Genomic DNA, 15,856 nt, shown 5'->3' with positions numbered 1-15,856 from the left:
TACTTCCATGATTGTATCGATGTCAATGTGTTCCTCGGCGTTTACCTACTGCCACGAGCAAGTATCGCAAGTATCTAATTGCCGAGGTCTCAAACTATGAGAACTATATCGTCGTTGTCTCTCGTCTCCTTCTGATACTACAATGAAGTTGGTCTCTGAAAAGGATAATGTGGCTTTTAGTAATACATTCTTACATTCAACTGCAATACATTATGTGTAGTATAGAGAGCTTAAGCGTCTACGTCATACGATATAACATGATCCCTACTCGTTGACGAAAATTTTTTCCTAACGACTCTGCAGTCCAACGTAATCACTAATTTCCGGCCAGCAAACATTTCGATATCGCATTTCCTTGCATGACACGAGGTCTAGAAACCCTCAGTAAGTACAAGTGCACGCCAAGCCAATAGCCATAAAGCGCGCCCAGGCTCTAATCGCTACCTCGGAACCGTTATACCTGGCAGATATTGGGGGGGTTATCCCGCACCTGTCGCAAACGAGTTCGAGTGGGCGACAGAATGCGCAACCGTGTGCGCGTCTATCTCCGCGGAAGAAAGAAAGGAAGGAACAGGTACACCGTGCACACGACGGGGCGTATCGATGACCGGATAGAAGACGACAGTAGTGGCCTCATTAACGTATGCGCAAGTACACCTTCGGCGAAAGTGAACACTGTCTTCTAGAAGGGCACGACGAACAGGTTGAAAGACAGCTGAAGAAGAGGGTTCACTATGCTGATTCGCGGCACTGGCTAGAGCGGAGCAGGTGCGCGAGCAGTGTTTTGATGTCTCAATTTCGGAGCCTTCGAGGGGGCAGTGGAAACTCGGGCAATCAGTTCCGGTGGGTCAGGTTGTTTTGTCGACTCCCAAACGATGATATCAATCTGTGCATTATTCTGCATATTAACGAACGTGTTTTTTCGCTTTTTTTTTTCATTGCTGCTCACTGCGAGAAACGTGTTACCGATTGAGCGATGACGCTCCGCTCCCGATTGCGGCTCGCATGAAAAATACGCGAAGAGTGGCTGGAATCTAGGCGAATTATCTGCGCTCGTTACGCGATATTCCGTAGTCGCGAGTAACGACAAAGACGCTCTCGTTGGAAGAAAAGCGGAGTAAACTGCGAAGCTACGCAAAACGCCGAGCCCGTGCCGTCGCTTCCTAGGGATTCGATCCGGCGACTCGATCGATAGAGCCAAAACAAAAATCGTCCGGCTCCCGGTCCTCCTCCCCAAAAACGCGGGTACCGTGCAACTCTCGCGCAGAGTTGAGAACCTGCGCGCACGGACACAGCTCTCTTCCTCTCTCATCGCAAACGGCTCGTCATCGTTACGTTTTCCAAGGCACTTGCAACGCAAGCGGAATTACGGAGCGAGGCTAAGAATTCCGCGTACGGCTGCATTTTTCCGCCATGTCCGCGCGCGCTACTCGCTCAACATGGCGCAGATGTCGCCCGCGCCGTCGCGGTATTTTTACCGTGCGCGCGCGCGCGCACGGAATCGGAGCATCGGACGTGTTCTTTCCTCGCCGTCGAACAGGTGCACGAGATAGAAAGTATACAAGGAGCTACTTCTCTCGGGGACGTACACACGATAGCGCCAGCAAGAGTAGAAGGCAGACGGACGGACGGACGGACGGACGGACAGACAGACGGAGAAGAGGAGCTGCGAGCAGCGACACGTAGCCGTGACGCTCTCGAGGACAGCTTCGGCGAAGCAGCGGCGGCGTAGCAGACGAGCCTGTATATGATGCGAGAGAGCGTTATGAGCACCGACTGACCAGGCTCTTTGTAATATGCGTGCGTGCAGGCCGCGACTATCGACGCACTGCTGCGCGCCGCGGAAAAAAGGGGAGAGAAAAAGACAGACAGACGGCCGCGGCGGCAGCAGCAGCAGCAGCACAAGCAGAGAGGGAGCCATCGAGCAGAGCGCGCTGCGAGTATATGGGCACACGCACGCGTATGGATGTGTACGCGAGAGAAGGCGATTACGTGCGGCAAACATGTCGCCGTGCCGCTGCTGCTGCGGCTGCACATTGATTGCTGCATTTCCACCATTTTACGCAGCTCTCCGGGGCCGTCGGCGTGCGCGCGCTAGCGGAGAAAATTCACATGACAGAAGCGAGCTGCGGAGAGCTACGGAAAATGGCGGCAAAAGCCTCCGCGCGCCGGAGCACAGGCAGAACGAAGCCGTAGCTATAGGTATAGGCGAACGTGGACACGCTTCGCTCTACGGCGAAGGAGCGGCTAGAGAACGGCTATCGCATAGCAGACGATCAGCGCCGCGGAGGTGGAGGACTGATAGGGGCGCTACTCGCGCGCGCGCGCGCGCCGCTCGCTCCGACACTATATACTTTTGTAGGTTAGAACGCGCGAGCTTCGAATCGCCCGAGAAAACATGGAGGCTTCTTATGGATATTCGCGAGAGGAGACAGGCAGAGATGTGGCACTTACGAGAAAGCTGGAAACGACGACGACGAGAACGCTGGACGGACGGACACAAACTGCTGCTATCTCTCGGCTTTTGGCGCTTCTCTCCCAACGCAGCAGCAGCACTACTACTCTATACGCTTGCTCGCTCTCTCGTATTGCAGCAACACAGCAGCAGCAGCAGCAGCAGCGGTAAAGCGACGCACATAGAGGAAGACGCTTACGTGTAAACACGAGTGATGCACGACTCTCTCGCTCCCCCCTCTCTGCTCTCTTTCTCTCTCTCTCTCGCCACTCGTATACTCTGCCTGCCTCTCTCGCTCTCTCTCGCTCTCGCTCGCTCGCCCGACGTGTATATCTGCCTCTCGCTCCCTCTCCCGTCGGCCCCGCTACTCCACTACACAGCGCCGCTGTATGCTTCTGTATATATATATACATATATATATACTTCTCGACTCGGCTTCTCTCGCTCTCGCTCGCTCTTTCACTCTCGCAACGGGATGTCTCTTTTCTTTCTCCCACGCTGTCCCGGTCTATTTTCTCGGTCTTCCACGGCTTGCGCTTGCTTGCGACTTCTTTATTTTCCCTCTCTCTCTCTCTCTCTCTCTATCTCCTGCGAGGCTTTGCTTTGCTCTTCTCTCGAGTGCCGCCGCACCACCGCCGCTGCTGCGAATGCTCCGCGCGTTCGAGAGCTTGAGCGAGCACGCAGGGATGTATAGGTATACTTAGCCAGCAAGAGGCTTACGCGTCCGACAGATATGCGCGCGAGGACGAGGACGGTTACAGCAATGACGCCGCCGACAAAGCTCGGGCAACTCGCTTCGCATTGCCGCAAAGTCGCCATTTTGTTATTTACAGCTGCAAAATGGAATATCGTCATTTCGCCTCCCCGCGCAGCGCCGCTGGGAGGATGGAAATTGTGCAAGCAGCGATTTCGCGCGAATAATAATTGCCGCGGCGTTTGCGGAGCGAAAGAATGCGGGGCAACGCATCGGGCGAATCGAAATGAGCGAGTAAAAAAAAACGAAGGAGAAAAAGAAAGAGCGCTGCAGCGCACAGTGGCGACGGCGCGTCAGTGGGACTTTTGACAAGCCAGCAGCGGCAGCGGCAGCAGACATCGCGATCCCCCCGCTATGCGCCGTTTGCAAGAAACTCGCCAAAACTCCTTGCGGACGCGCCGAATTCCAAGACGATGACAGAAAGTCCCTCTGAATATTCCTAAACATCGCGGGCGTGGACAGCGCGAGTCCCGAAATTTGCCCCTTTCGCGAAAAAAGCGCCTCGGCGTCCTCCCGATGCACCGCTCCGTATGCCTCTCGTGTACCTTAGTAGGCGCGCTATGCTCTCTCAAGGGAAAGCGAAAACGAAAACATCGGCCGCGCGCCGCCGTCGGAGAGAGGGAGCTCTCCAAAACAAAGCCGTACACGGAGCGAAATAACCTCAAACTCGCCGAATCGCCAGTACCTGGAAAGGCTGGGACGGCTCTTTTCCGCGATTTCCCGACCAAAAACGCTGCTCTCCGAGACGGAGAAGTTTCTTGGGGATGCGTTGCGAGCGCTGCTGTTTTCCTCGTACGACACGCGCGCCGAGGCCGACATTTTTATACCGGAAAGCGAGGCGTACGGCCTTTCTGCCGAGCGTAAATACATTCTGCACCGCTCGGCGCGTGGATGGAATCGCGAGGAGCGTGCTCGAAAAAACGAAAAAGGCGACGATTGCACGCAGCCGTCGCAGCAGTTACGCTTGTAGCTCGCTCCGTCTCCGGCCGTTGTGCGCGACAGAGACGGAGCGAGCGCGCAGCAGCCATTTGCCGCGCACCGACTATACACGATTTCGTTCGCTGCAGGCGTACACACGCACGCACATCTCTGCACTCTCCGGCCTGGCGAAACAGGTATTCTTCCCGGTATTGGAGGAAAAAAATTGCAAAACGAACTCGCGGACTACCGACGCCGAGCCAGCCTCGTCACCTCCTGGTGCGCGTTGTTGGCCGTATCCCGAGAGCTGCTCTGCTCTCTTTTTCTCTCGCGATGCGCGCGCGCGCGACCGATGCACACGCACACTGCTCGGAGGCTTCCATCGCTCGTCGCTGCCTTGGACTCGACGACGACTCTATACGTGTGTTTTTTTCTCGCGAATCGACGCGCACGGGCGCCTACGCCGCGAGAGCGACGGAGAACACTTTTTTACGCGGAGCGATTATTTGTCACGCGATCGTCCATTTTCGATGATCGATTCCGAGAAAAGCCGAGAGAACGCGGCGACCGCTGGCGTACTTGACACGGGAGGCGAGGTCCGCGCGACCTGTCAGCCGGCTCCGCGAAGCCCATCTACAGAGATGCTCTCTCTCTCTCTCACTTGCTCACTACGTATTATTATGTACACACAAGCACTCGAATATCTTGGGGACTCACCTCGCTTGAAGCAGAGAAGACGGTTAACTCCCGCAGCAACTCGCTCACTCTCCAGCAGTGGCTTTTCGTTATTCCGTGTTGTTCTCTCTCTGGGCTTTCCTCGCCTAGTACAGAGCTACAGAGCGCAGCGCAGCAGCAGCAGCAGCAGGATTCCTCTGCTCGCTTACGAATATTGTCCGCAGGCAGCAGCAGCAGCAGCAGGCGCGCAGCGTATACAGTGTAGTAGAGTAGAGGGTATGGTATGGGCTATAGAGCGGCCGTATAGGCAGGAAGGCAGCACAGCACAGTACAGCACGGCGGCAGGCAGCAGCGAGAGGGAAAAGGACAGAGCGCGGCAGAGAGCAGAGCAGCAGAGCCAGAGCCAGCCCCACGCCACTTATGCTGCGGCATATGCGGAGAGCGCGAGAGAGAGAGAGAGAGCGAGCGCGCGCGCTTGCGCCGCCAGCCCATTGGCTGCATTCAGATAAGCCGCAAAAACCAGGCCAATCAGAGCCGAGCTTTTACCGTTTTCCTGCGTTTCTCCTTTTTTTCGCTGCTCGCGCCGACTGCGGGAGCGAGAGAGAGAGAGAGAGAGAGAGAGACGGAGAGCGAGAAAGAGCGCGAGGGCTATATACGCCGCGTTGCTGATGCCCGTGCTGTGCTGTGCACTACCCCCCACCCAGACGCCGCTACCTCTCGCTGTGCCTTCTATACGTATATGCTCGGCTCGACGATGTCGACGATGCCCGTGTCGAGGGATGTCCGCATGACAAGTCGCGAGCTCGATGCGAGGGGAAAAAGGCGGGAAAGCGCGCACCACAGCCCGGACGACTAGGGTCCATACATACGCGCTGGCTTGGAAACCGCGGTATACGTTTCTCGCTTTCTGCGCGGAAAATGTCGAGCGCTCGCACTGTAGCTATGCGGGCGCTTCCTCTCTCCACCGCGCAGTATAGCATCGATTTTTGCGCGCGGGGCATGAATGTTGAATTGCATTTAATTTATTATTATCGCTGACTCGCTCTTTCTCTTTCTCTTTCTCTTTCTCTCTCTCTCTCTCTCTCTCTCTCTCTCTCTCTCTCTCGCTTCCATACAGCGAGCTGCATATACTTTCAACACAACGCAGCGCAGCGAGGCATCCGCTCGATCGCTCGGCGCGACTAGGGGGCGCTCGCGTCGATTCCCCTAAACATGGCTGCTGGCCGCGGATTTGCTCTGTCGGCCTCCTTTTTCCTTCTCTCGCGACTTGTATACACTCATCATTACTTCGGCTCCGGCGAGATATGCGCAGCACTGCGTCTGCACTATGCGATAAGCCGTTGTTGCCTTGTTGCAGTCTGCGCGCAGTTCTACCAACCGAACGCGCCGAGGCCATTGTCGCTTTTGTATGCGAGTTTTCCTCGTTCTATTAGAAGCGAGAGAGAGAGAGAGAGAGAGGGGGGGGGGCAGTCGCCTTATCGGGCTGTTGTCATTTGTTTTCCTCACCGAGAAAAGCTATACAATCAACCGTCACGCGCGTGATTCATTATTGTCGGTTTGTTGTCGAAAACAATTACCTATACGGCAATCTAATCTTATATACCTTCAGGATTTGGAAAACAACGAAATAATTGCTTACGACTCACTTCAGAAATTTAACTAAAACGACTTTGCCCTGTACTAACTTTATCCCCATCCTAACCTCAACATGAGTATACATGTACCTAATGGACTGCGCAATAACGTTTGATAATAGCGTTGTAACAGCAATGTTGTAGCGTACAAACCTCTTTATTCGATTCGCCGTTTATCAATAGCTCGTCCCAATCCAACAACCTGCTCCACCGGAATGATCCAATCGTCTGATAACCCGCAAGCGCGCGTCGTGTAATTTCAAATTTGACTGACTGGCTACAGCCCTACAGTTGGCCAACCCGCTCTAATCACAGCTCGCGCAGCCAATCCTCGGACAAAAACAAGAGAAAGATGCGGAACAAGTCTACTTCTCCGCGCGCACTGCAGAGGGCCAGCTCTCAGCTGATGTGAGCCGATTCCACATCCACGTACAACACATCAACATTAATACGATCCGCGCAAGTATATCGCTTCCTGGTTGGCAACATTGAGCCTACCTACCTCCCCTACCGTTTTCTTTTGTCTCTCTCTTACCCAAGGCACGTGAACTCTTCTCCTCTCTCTTCGCGCACGCTTTGCGGGACACACATATATATATATAGTGAGGCAGCTAGCCAGCCCGTACTGTGGCATATATATACAACAGCGCAGGCCGGATTTTATCCCGAGAGCTGACTGAGAAACAGGAGCAGTGAGTAGGTAGCAACAACTCGCTCCTCGCAACAACGTCGCAGGCGTATTTGACGCATATTGTGTTTTTCGTCGGTCACCATTCATCCTTCGAGTGCTGTGAGTGTACGAGGATCTCGTCCTGGTAGGATCATCTGGTGAAAAAGTGCAGCGGAGAATCGCCAGGGCAAGAGCGACGAAAGTCAAGAAGATTTCGGAGCAGTGCTCGAAGAACGCCGGCCCAACGTTTTGCCAAATACAGCATTCCCGCGAGGTATTTCCGTGAAACAGCCGGGGACGGCCATCGACTCCGCGCCGAGGAGGATGCCGCGTGCCTTCTTCGAGCTGCTGCGGTTGAAGAACAAAAAGTGCGTCTCGATAAACGCGATCATGTGCGTCGATGAAAAGCAGTGCTAGTCGGCCGCGCGCCCATGACATCGGCCCAGACCCAGCAATCAGTGAAGGACAGTAGAAATAAATTTCTGCTGGGCAAATCGTGTCCTGGTACACCGTATTTGACGGCCCTTGAGTGCGAAAGGTATAAAAACGTTACAACGACGGCAACGACAACGACCGCTGTTGCAGCAGTTTCAACGCCACCCGGAAGAATCATGAACGGATTCAGCACGGGAGAAGAGGATTCGAGGGGAGCGTCCGATCAGATCTGCTGTCTGGTGGATGAAGGAACCAGGTGCACCAGACCTGCGGGCAACGCCTCGTACAGCAAGAGGATACAAAAGACTGTCACGCAGAGACGACTCAAGCTCAACCTTGACAACCTGGTGAGTAGATTTTTTTTTATCTGTTCAGTGTCGTCCAAACAGTTCGTAGTTTCTTTGTTTGGATTTGGATTTGCTTTGAAACTTTGATTCAACAAGTATACGAAGCAGTCATTCCGTCTGTTTTAGGCAAGACACATATACATATGTGACTATCACAAACAAGTAATTCAATGTGCGCGCACGAAACAACAGCAGCAGAGGAGGAGAAAAGACTCTGAAGAAGACTCGGGTGAGACAGACAATGATCTTCCAGAAGTTGATCTCTTCCAACTCCAAGTTGGTACACTGAGACGGTACAAGCGGCATTACAAATTAACCACAAGACCTGGTTTGAACAAAGCTCAACTTGCAGATGTGAGTATTTTAACATTCTGGAAAATGCACTATTTAAATGATATTCACTCAGATAACAAATAAAACTTATTTTGTTTGCTTGCAGTTCCTTGCAAAACATTTCAAGACCATACCAGTTGCAGAAAAAGAAACCCTGAGTGTTTTCTTTTACACTGTCAAAACCAATGCAAACAAATTAGATTATAAAAATGGTTTGAGCAATGACACAACGTAGCCTCTAATTTGATTTCTTGTTTAATGTCATTGTGATTGTAACATTTAGTTGTAGACAAGTTGTGCAACTAGGGGAGAAAATTGGCTGGAGAAAACGTAGAGAAAACATCACCCGAGTCTGAAAAAGCCACTCCTCCCTTGTTGCACACCGTACTTTTTATGATAAGTGCACGAATAGGCTACTTATCATGCATATGAAAGACATGGGAATTTCGAGGACTTTTCAAAGTAAAACAAATTTGTATTCAAAATTTTAAAAATTTCGAAAATTTCAAAAATTTTTGAAATTTTGAAATTTTGAAAATACTTATATCGACACACACATTCATCGGATAGGCTGCAGAGTGAGGAAAAAACTACTCCCTTGGGAGAACAAAACTGTTTCCTCGCAAGGGAGTAGTTTTTTCCCGCTGCTAAGAAAAACTCGATTTTCCATTCATTTTACATGCCTGGAAAGTGGCCTTTTTCGTGCACGTATTATGAACAATGATTTATGATTTTTAGATCTAAATGAGATTAGGTATTTTGTAAAAATAACTGTAAACTATAATGATAGAAGTAAGAATTTGTGTCTAAGTTATATACTTGAAAGTCACTCAAACTTTTAATATTGTTCAACTGCGTCAAGTGACAATACATTAAAAGAAAAATTTGGTTTAATATTCAAATTTTACGAAAAGTGCCGATTGTCTAAATATTTACATTTATTTCTAATAACGATTATTTATAACAGGTCTTGCTTTGATAAAACTGTTGTACTCTCTTCTTCACTGTCGCCGCTCAGTTCTGTAAAATATACACATGTACATTGAGTGCAATTTATAAAAATCATTTGATGATTTAAAATAAAGTATAGATTTGTTAAGTACCTATATTATCGAGAACTTTTTTCGTTGGTTTTTCTTCAACAAACTCCACATCGTTGTGATGTTCAAATTCATTATCAGATGAATCTGATGAGTTCCACGTATTTTTACCACCAGTTCCAACATCAGCCTAAAAAAAGGTATATAATTACTGCTTATTGAACGCAATATCAGGGAATAAATCATTATTATTTTAAGTGGCATCATATTTACATTTTTCATTATTAATTCTGCAGTCCCGTCTCCAACATTACTTATCTCAACATCAGCATCTTGATCATCATCCATGATTTGATTTTCTGTACATAAAAGTAATAATCAGCAAAAAATCCTGGTTTTTCGTTCAACAAGTCATACTAATTTCGTTTCGATATGTAACAGAAAACGAAATGCTAGTTTCAAAAAAGTATCCAGAAAACTTACCCATATCCTCTATTTTATGACAATTACTCCAAGTAGTTAACTTTATATTTATTCTTTCACTCATCATTGACGTTATCTTGTCTGTTGCAATGCAGTGAGAGAAACTGTTGAGTTTAGGAACTTCTTTGTTATATCTAGAAGGAATAATAAAAATAGTTTATATTTCTTGCACGTACATACAAACGTTGTTGTTAATAAAGTTTTCCTTACTTGGCTTCTACATCTTGTTTCACCAACTCCTTGATTTCCCTTATCAATTCATATGCATAGTTTGCAGCAAAATTAGATACAGATGGAATAACATCAGCCACCAAGGAAGTGTACTCTATGTAGTCAAAATATAAACTGCACACTTCTCTGTAGGCATTAATACCTAATGTGAGTATTGCGGCACCAACTCTTTCCTCGAGATACGAAGGATCAACCACTGTCTTTCCACTGGAATAAAAATTGAACTTGTTAGTTGAAATTTTAGAAGCTTTGAATGATCATGTAGACAACTTACTTTTCAAAAGTGATAAATGATATGCAAACTGGATGATGATATAGTGTAAGAGGAAGAGGATCTTTTTCTGTGAAAGGATGGATTATAACTTCTTCACCAGTTGATGTGACATCTGGTCTGTGAAAGTGCATGAGGGCTGCAAGAGCAGCTATAGATGCACAATCTATCAAATTGCCATCATGGTTTATGATGCTCACATCCACTCTAATATTCCAAACCTGAATGAATCAGAAAAAAGTTACAATTGACTTGCGATAAGTTTATAATATTATTTTTCATGAAACTGACCTTTTTGTCAGCAACTATACATAAAGATTCCAAGTCAACACATCTTGATTCTTTTAAACTTTTCTCCAGCTGCCTATTAATCAAGGCTGCAGCTTCAGATTGCCTCCCACTTTCAAAATGCTGAGCAGCTAATGGGTTTAATTCAACATTAACATGTAGCATCCCCTCATTTGGGCGAGAAGCTTTTGGTTGTTGAATATCACATGATACTTGAGCAGCAGCTCTGAAATTGTGTAGAAATTATTGATATTTCCTGATACATGCTGTATGTGAGAATTAAAAAACAGTAACTTTGTGAGTTTTACCTAGTCTGTCCTAAGGAAACTACGCAACATCCCCAATTGGTACCAAAGTTAATTTTCAGTGGACGTGGTTCCAATAGAGTTCTTCCATCTATTCGCTACAAGATAAAAGTAAATAAACCTTTTTTTCAACATATTAGAAATTTTCATGCAGAACTTAGAGAATCGATTCTTTCGTAATGAGATATTTTTGAAAGAGTGTAAAATTTAATAAGTATAGAAGCACTTCTTTAGTATTTTCAAATGTATAACAAAAAAGTAAACAATATGACATGTAAACATCTTAGTATCAAACTAGCATCAAAACAATAGTGATTCCCTTACCGTATCGGTCTGTATCGCTTTGTTGACGAAATTTTTTTCACAGATAGAAATAAAAGTCTCCTTCATTTTGTTTTGACGTTCAGTTAAACGTATATTTTTTATTAATTTTTTAAATGTTGGAAATAAAGCGGCATTTTACGAAATGAGGTTAGTTTGCATCATACACATGTGCGCGCGAACGAATCTAGTAGGAAGTCGCGAAAAATGTCAAATCGTGTGGCTCCATCTTTAAGAGGAAAAATTACCAAAAATTATTCCGCAAATAAATTTTGAGGAAAAGTAGTCCAAAATAATTGCTTAACATTTTCTTAATAAGATTAGGTTTGCGAAATTCATTGTTTGATCGACAAGAAATTCAAAAAATCCACCAAAACCGGAAGCCAAGTCTACACATGCAAGTGACTCTTTAGGCCGCACGTGTGTTTATCGGCGCTTGTGCATGAATTACGAAGATTGCAGCAGCGTTTGAAAAATTCGTCAAAAATGTCGGATTTATTTAGCAACGCGTCGAATTACGACAACGAGCATAAGCCATCTGCTGGAAACAGCGAATTGGAAGAATTTATCATGGTTGAGAAGCAGAAGGCTCAATTCAATGCTCAGGTAACTATAAAGAAGTTTCTAACCTCCTACAGGCAAACTATTGCCTCGAGTACCAAAGTATTTCATTAAAAAAGTTTCTGATTATATAAGAAACAAGTGATGATATGCTTTCTTGTAGTTTATGTATGACATCAAGTTTCTCTAAAAACTTGCAGATTCATGAATTTAGCGATCTGTGTTGGGACAAGTGCATCGACAAGCCTGGCAGCAAACTGGATGGAAGGACAGAGACATGCCTTGTTAACTGTGTCAATAGATTTATCGATGTTTCCCTATTGATCACCAATCGATTTACTCAGATGCTGCAGAAGGGTTTGTAAGGAAAGTAGTGCATATTTACTGCATTTACTGTTGTTACGAAGATACTAGTCGGGTTGAAGTCTATGGCGATGTGTTAACTTGGCTTATCGTCATTCTTCTAGTTATCTCAAATAATAAGAGAAAAGCTACTTTCTTTTGCATACATTACATTATTTTGTATAAAATACAAAGTTTGTGGATAACTGAAACTGGATCAGATGTTACATAAAGAATAAGGGAAGAATGTGAGAATGATGTGTTAATAATAAACTTATTGTTACAATTGTAATGTATGAAAACATGACTCTTAATTTGTTTAGTGTTTGATTAGAGTAAATTTTCATAGTAACTTGGTGCTCTTAAAATCATCAAAAGTATTAATAAATCAATTTTTCCTAAACATTTTATTTTTTGTTTGAGTGGTAGTCGCATTTGAGTCAAAAAGTCAACTGTAAGTTATCTTCATTTTTATTTTCAAGGCATACTGACTATACGTATGGAAAGCAACTTCTTTAAGAGCCTATTTCATTTGAAAATCATATCAACAAAAGTTACTCCAAGATCAAAGTTTATCTGAATTGGCAATCTCCTCTGCATGAATTTTTTGAAATCGCAAGGTTAGATTAAAAATAAGAATAATTTCATTGCTGAGCCCTTTGGACTAACAAGGAAATAGGTAGTTGCAATAATTCTGGTAAAGTAATGAATTTCGTAATAATGCGCAATTGCAAAAAAGTACCACAGAATAGCGAACAATAAAACCTGCTCCACGAATTTTCACTCGTATTAAACATTATCATTATTTGTTTTGACTCATTCGTCGGCATGTGCAAATCCTCGAAAGCGCTCTTTTATTTTTCCATTCCACTTTCGTGATCCACCTGCGACTCGAATAACCCGAGTCCTTCCTCTGCGTCGAACTTGGGCTCCGAAGCTTCCGGGCAGCCCTTTCACCGAATCCATCAACGCAAAGCTTGTCTGCCGTTCGAAAGGAAAAGCAAATTGACAATAGCAACGATCCGTCGAATTTCACCTACGTGACGGGACGGCCTGCGAATGCTGAAGAAAAAGGACAACGCAATCGCACTCTCTCCGCAACAAGCAGCGCGAGAAGGACGGAGAAGCACGAAGTAGCGGCTATATAGGCTATAGGTAGTCCAGCCGCCAGCGTGACTGCGGACGAGGAGGTCCGGTCTGGCAACGCCGCAGTCTGCTCCGAATTGCGCTCTCCAGTGCCTACATACTACATCTCGTCTCCCCATACTGCACCCGCGGAGCGGCAACAGCGCGCCCGCTCCGGCCGCGACGGAGTACAGACTCATAATCGGCATCGAACGCGTCTGGACTCGCCTTACACCGAGAACGAGAACCGACGAGACTTTCGACTCGCTCCCTCTCGCGCGCGTATAGAATCGCCGCGCAGCTCAGCCGACTAGCCGAGTCTCGGGCGTGTCTCGCGGCCAGTGCCAAGCCAAGAGGAGAGTCGCCCACCAGCCAGCTCGTCCCCTGGAGCAGCAGAGTCGCCGTCCTCCGTGCCCAGGCAGCAGCTGTGTCGTGCCCGAGGGAAGGCAGTAGTTCTATATAAGAATCAGCCATCGGCAGAGCGGCGGCAGCCATAAGTGCGTCCTTGTCCGTTGTTGTCGGGCTTGGCTCGAGCTCGGCCAGTCCGGTGGGTGTCGCTCGCGCTCGCGCGCCAATCAGCGCCGAGCTCTCTCGCGGCCCGGCCAGTCGCGCTCCTCGACAGATGGGCTGCGCACCGAGCGCTGCAGCTCCTCTCTCGTCGCGTCGCCACTTGGTCGTTTCGTGCCGCGTAGACGTCTCCGTCCTTACATCAGCCCGGAAAGTCGAAAGTCGTGCGGCCGACGTCCACGTCCTTGGCTCCGGCGTCGTCGACCAGCAGCGCCTCGTCGCGCCGTTGAAGATGGGTACCGCGAGCGGCGGCCCTGGAGGGCGTCGTCGAGATCCGGGTTAGGCGCGGGCCGCGGCGAGGTCGCGCTTTTGCGCAGTTCCCGTGACCCAGATAAGGCGAGCGGGGAGTTCGCTCGGCGCGCGGAACAGCTGTTGGGAGCGGGAAGATGTCGAGCGCGGGGAAGCGCTTCGGTATTCCGTCGAGTCGAATGCGCGCGCCTCTTGGCGGCTTCGTCGGCACCGTTCTCAGGCGCGTACAGTGACTCGCGCGGAGCCCTCGCTTTTTATCATAATAACATTTTGCTCGACGCGCGCGGCGGTGACTATTTTTACCGTGCCGACGCCGCCGAAAATTGTTGAACCGCGCTTGGCTGATGCATATTTTGTGCTGCTGTACTGCTGCTCTGCTGCTGCGGATTCTATTTTTCTGCTGCCTTCCTGCAAGTCGGCGGATGCTCCGATTTCGAAGACTCAATTTTTTTCCTTTCAAATCTCGACGATATCGCGGACTGATCAATCAAGTGGATTTTGTTGTTAATGGTTTTTTTTTCTCTTTTGTTTTAGTTTTGCATTGTTTACAGTGTGATGAAGACGCTTGTTGATCAACGTGAAGAGAAAGGGAGACTCTGGAGAAGACTGTTTTACAGACTGTTACGGAGTCGGTTTGTTATCGTTATACTCTATTACGTTATACCATATTATAATGTTTGCTCCATACTTTTTGTTTATTGTCATCGTTCTCTGTGTCAGACGTTCTTTAACTATGTATGGTTGTATATATGTACACACGAGAGACTGATTTTTGATATACTAACTTGAAATAACTTGGTTTTCTCTTTTCGCCTATGTAGGTACGCTACCTTGAAAAGGTCATCGTCAAAACTGTATATAAATCATGATACAACGATAATATAAAGTGCATAATAAATATGAGATTTTCTGTAAAATCTTGGAAAAACAAATTATTGACTTTATACTTTGTGAACCTGCATCATACACACAGTATCCTCCACTCACTACTCCACTGTCCATTGTCGCTCTCTCTCTCTCTCTATCATAGCCTTTTTAATTTGGATCCTCGTTTTATGTGATTGTTTCTGTTCGTTATCAGGCTATTGTAAAACTATTATCAGACTACTAATAGAAAGGACCATCATGTGCGTGCATCTTGTGACCTCTCATTGCATACTCTATCTTTTCCATGTAAATTTATAATTTTTGGTTGTAATACAGTAAAACAAAGCTTGTAACTATTCTTAACTTGTGAGAGATCAAAATTATCTTAATCGGTTAATTTTGAAATCAAGGTTCCTTTGAAGAAACACGTTTCACAGCTCATTACTTTTCAGATCGCTTTTTTGGGAAAATGTTTTAGTGAAAAACTTGCGAACGCAGTATTCCAAAGCGTCCGGTCGCGGCAAAATTCAAGCGCGCGAGAGCTGTGCGTCTGCTGTGCGGATAAACAAACTCGCTCATTTATTTTCCCTCTCTCGCTCGCATGCGGATCGTCGGCGTTGCGCGTATACTTGCGCGTACTTACCTATTAATCGACAAAACAGCCGAAAATCTAAAATCAGCGGCCATCGCTTTCTAGCGGCGCAGTCTTCCGAGGGTCTTCTGCAACCTCCGCCGAACATAAAAGAGCTGCGCCTAGCTGTGCGGTCTGGTCGTCGAAAAGAGTTGGAAATAAATAATAGCCGCTGCAGATTTTCTCTCTTTCTCTTTCTCTTTCTCCCCGTCCGGCGCGGCGAGGAAGCTCTCGGCGAACGGAAAAAAGGAAGAAGTAAGAGGAGAGAGCGAGAGCTGAGAGACGAGTGCGCGCGGCTGATGGTGCGGCGGAGCGGACGGACGGACGGGCGGGAGGCTCGGAAGTGTGGTGGGG

The 15,856-nt window shown here is 47.4% G+C and overlaps 3 protein-coding genes and 1 long non-coding RNA gene across 4 annotated transcripts; 2 read left to right on the top strand and 2 right to left on the bottom strand.

Annotated features, from left to right (window-relative positions):
* Positions 1–2: 2 nt before the first annotated feature.
* Positions 3–5,213, bottom strand: LOC103316137. Its single transcript, XR_512221.4, has 2 exons — positions 4,845–5,213; positions 3–155 (listed from the first exon to the last, which is right to left on the bottom strand). It is a non-coding gene; the product is annotated as an uncharacterized LOC103316137 (long non-coding RNA).
* Positions 5,214–7,025: 1,812 nt separating this feature from the next.
* On the top strand, positions 7,026–9,327 carry LOC107980869 (histone deacetylase complex subunit SAP30 homolog). The gene is made up of 3 exons (XM_031927555.2): positions 7,026–7,888; positions 8,015–8,242; positions 8,328–9,327. The coding sequence occupies exons 1-3, from the start codon at positions 7,538–7,540 to the stop codon at positions 8,454–8,456; spliced, it is 708 nt and encodes a 235-aa protein (XP_031783415.1). The 5' UTR covers positions 7,026–7,537; the 3' UTR covers positions 8,457–9,327.
* Positions 9,036–14,933, bottom strand: LOC100117441 (exosome complex component RRP45). Its single transcript, XM_008208199.4, has 10 exons — positions 12,806–14,933; positions 11,164–11,389; positions 10,843–10,937; positions 10,538–10,760; positions 10,250–10,467; positions 9,955–10,182; positions 9,745–9,878; positions 9,535–9,620; positions 9,325–9,451; positions 9,036–9,241 (listed from the first exon to the last, which is right to left on the bottom strand). Exons 2-10 carry the CDS (start codon positions 11,227–11,229, stop codon positions 9,180–9,182), a joined length of 1,239 nt encoding a protein of 412 aa, XP_008206421.1. The 5' UTR covers positions 11,230–11,389; positions 12,806–14,933; the 3' UTR covers positions 9,036–9,179.
* On the top strand, positions 11,233–12,431 carry LOC100680191 (mitochondrial import inner membrane translocase subunit Tim8). The gene is made up of 2 exons (XM_031927560.2): positions 11,233–11,766; positions 11,922–12,431. The coding sequence occupies exons 1-2, from the start codon at positions 11,647–11,649 to the stop codon at positions 12,084–12,086; spliced, it is 285 nt and encodes a 94-aa protein (XP_031783420.1). The 5' UTR covers positions 11,233–11,646; the 3' UTR covers positions 12,087–12,431.
* Positions 14,934–15,856: the final 923 nt, after the last annotated feature.

This window comes from Nasonia vitripennis, chromosome 3 (genome assembly GCF_009193385.2).
Source record: "Nasonia vitripennis strain AsymCx chromosome 3, Nvit_psr_1.1, whole genome shotgun sequence".
In the NCBI taxonomy this organism is placed as follows: domain Eukaryota; kingdom Metazoa; phylum Arthropoda; class Insecta; order Hymenoptera; family Pteromalidae; genus Nasonia; species Nasonia vitripennis.
Note: the sequence above shows the minus strand (reverse complement) of the source record. Positions and strands in the feature narration are given on the sequence as shown.

What these genes read in the sequence shown, in the direction of transcription:
- LOC107980869 (XM_031927555.2), top strand. Translation starts at nt 7,538, where the DNA reads ATGACATCGGCCCAGACCCAGCAATCAGTGAAGGACAGTAGAAATAAA. An exon ending in AGCTCAACCTTGACAACCTG is followed by an intron (nt 7,889 to 8,014) that starts GTGAGTAGATTT and finishes CGTCTGTTTTAG; the next exon opens with GCAAGACACATATACATATG. An exon ending in ACAAAGCTCAACTTGCAGAT is followed by an intron (nt 8,243 to 8,327) that starts GTGAGTATTTTA and finishes GTTTGCTTGCAG; the next exon opens with TTCCTTGCAAAACATTTCAA.
- LOC100117441 (XM_008208199.4), bottom strand. Translation starts at nt 11,229, where the DNA reads ATGAAGGAGACTTTTATTTCTATCTGTGAAAAAAATTTCGTCAACAAA. An exon ending in TCATTTATCACTTTTGAAAA is followed by an intron (nt 10,183 to 10,249) that starts GTAAGTTGTCTA and finishes TTTTTATTCCAG; the next exon opens with TGGAAAGACAGTGGTTGATC. An exon ending in TCATAAAATAGAGGATATGG is followed by an intron (nt 9,621 to 9,744) that starts GTAAGTTTTCTG and finishes TTTTATGTACAG; the next exon opens with AAAATCAAATCATGGATGAT.
- LOC100680191 (XM_031927560.2), top strand. Translation starts at nt 11,647, where the DNA reads ATGTCGGATTTATTTAGCAACGCGTCGAATTACGACAACGAGCATAAG. An exon ending in AGGCTCAATTCAATGCTCAG is followed by an intron (nt 11,767 to 11,921) that starts GTAACTATAAAG and finishes AAAAACTTGCAG; the next exon opens with ATTCATGAATTTAGCGATCT.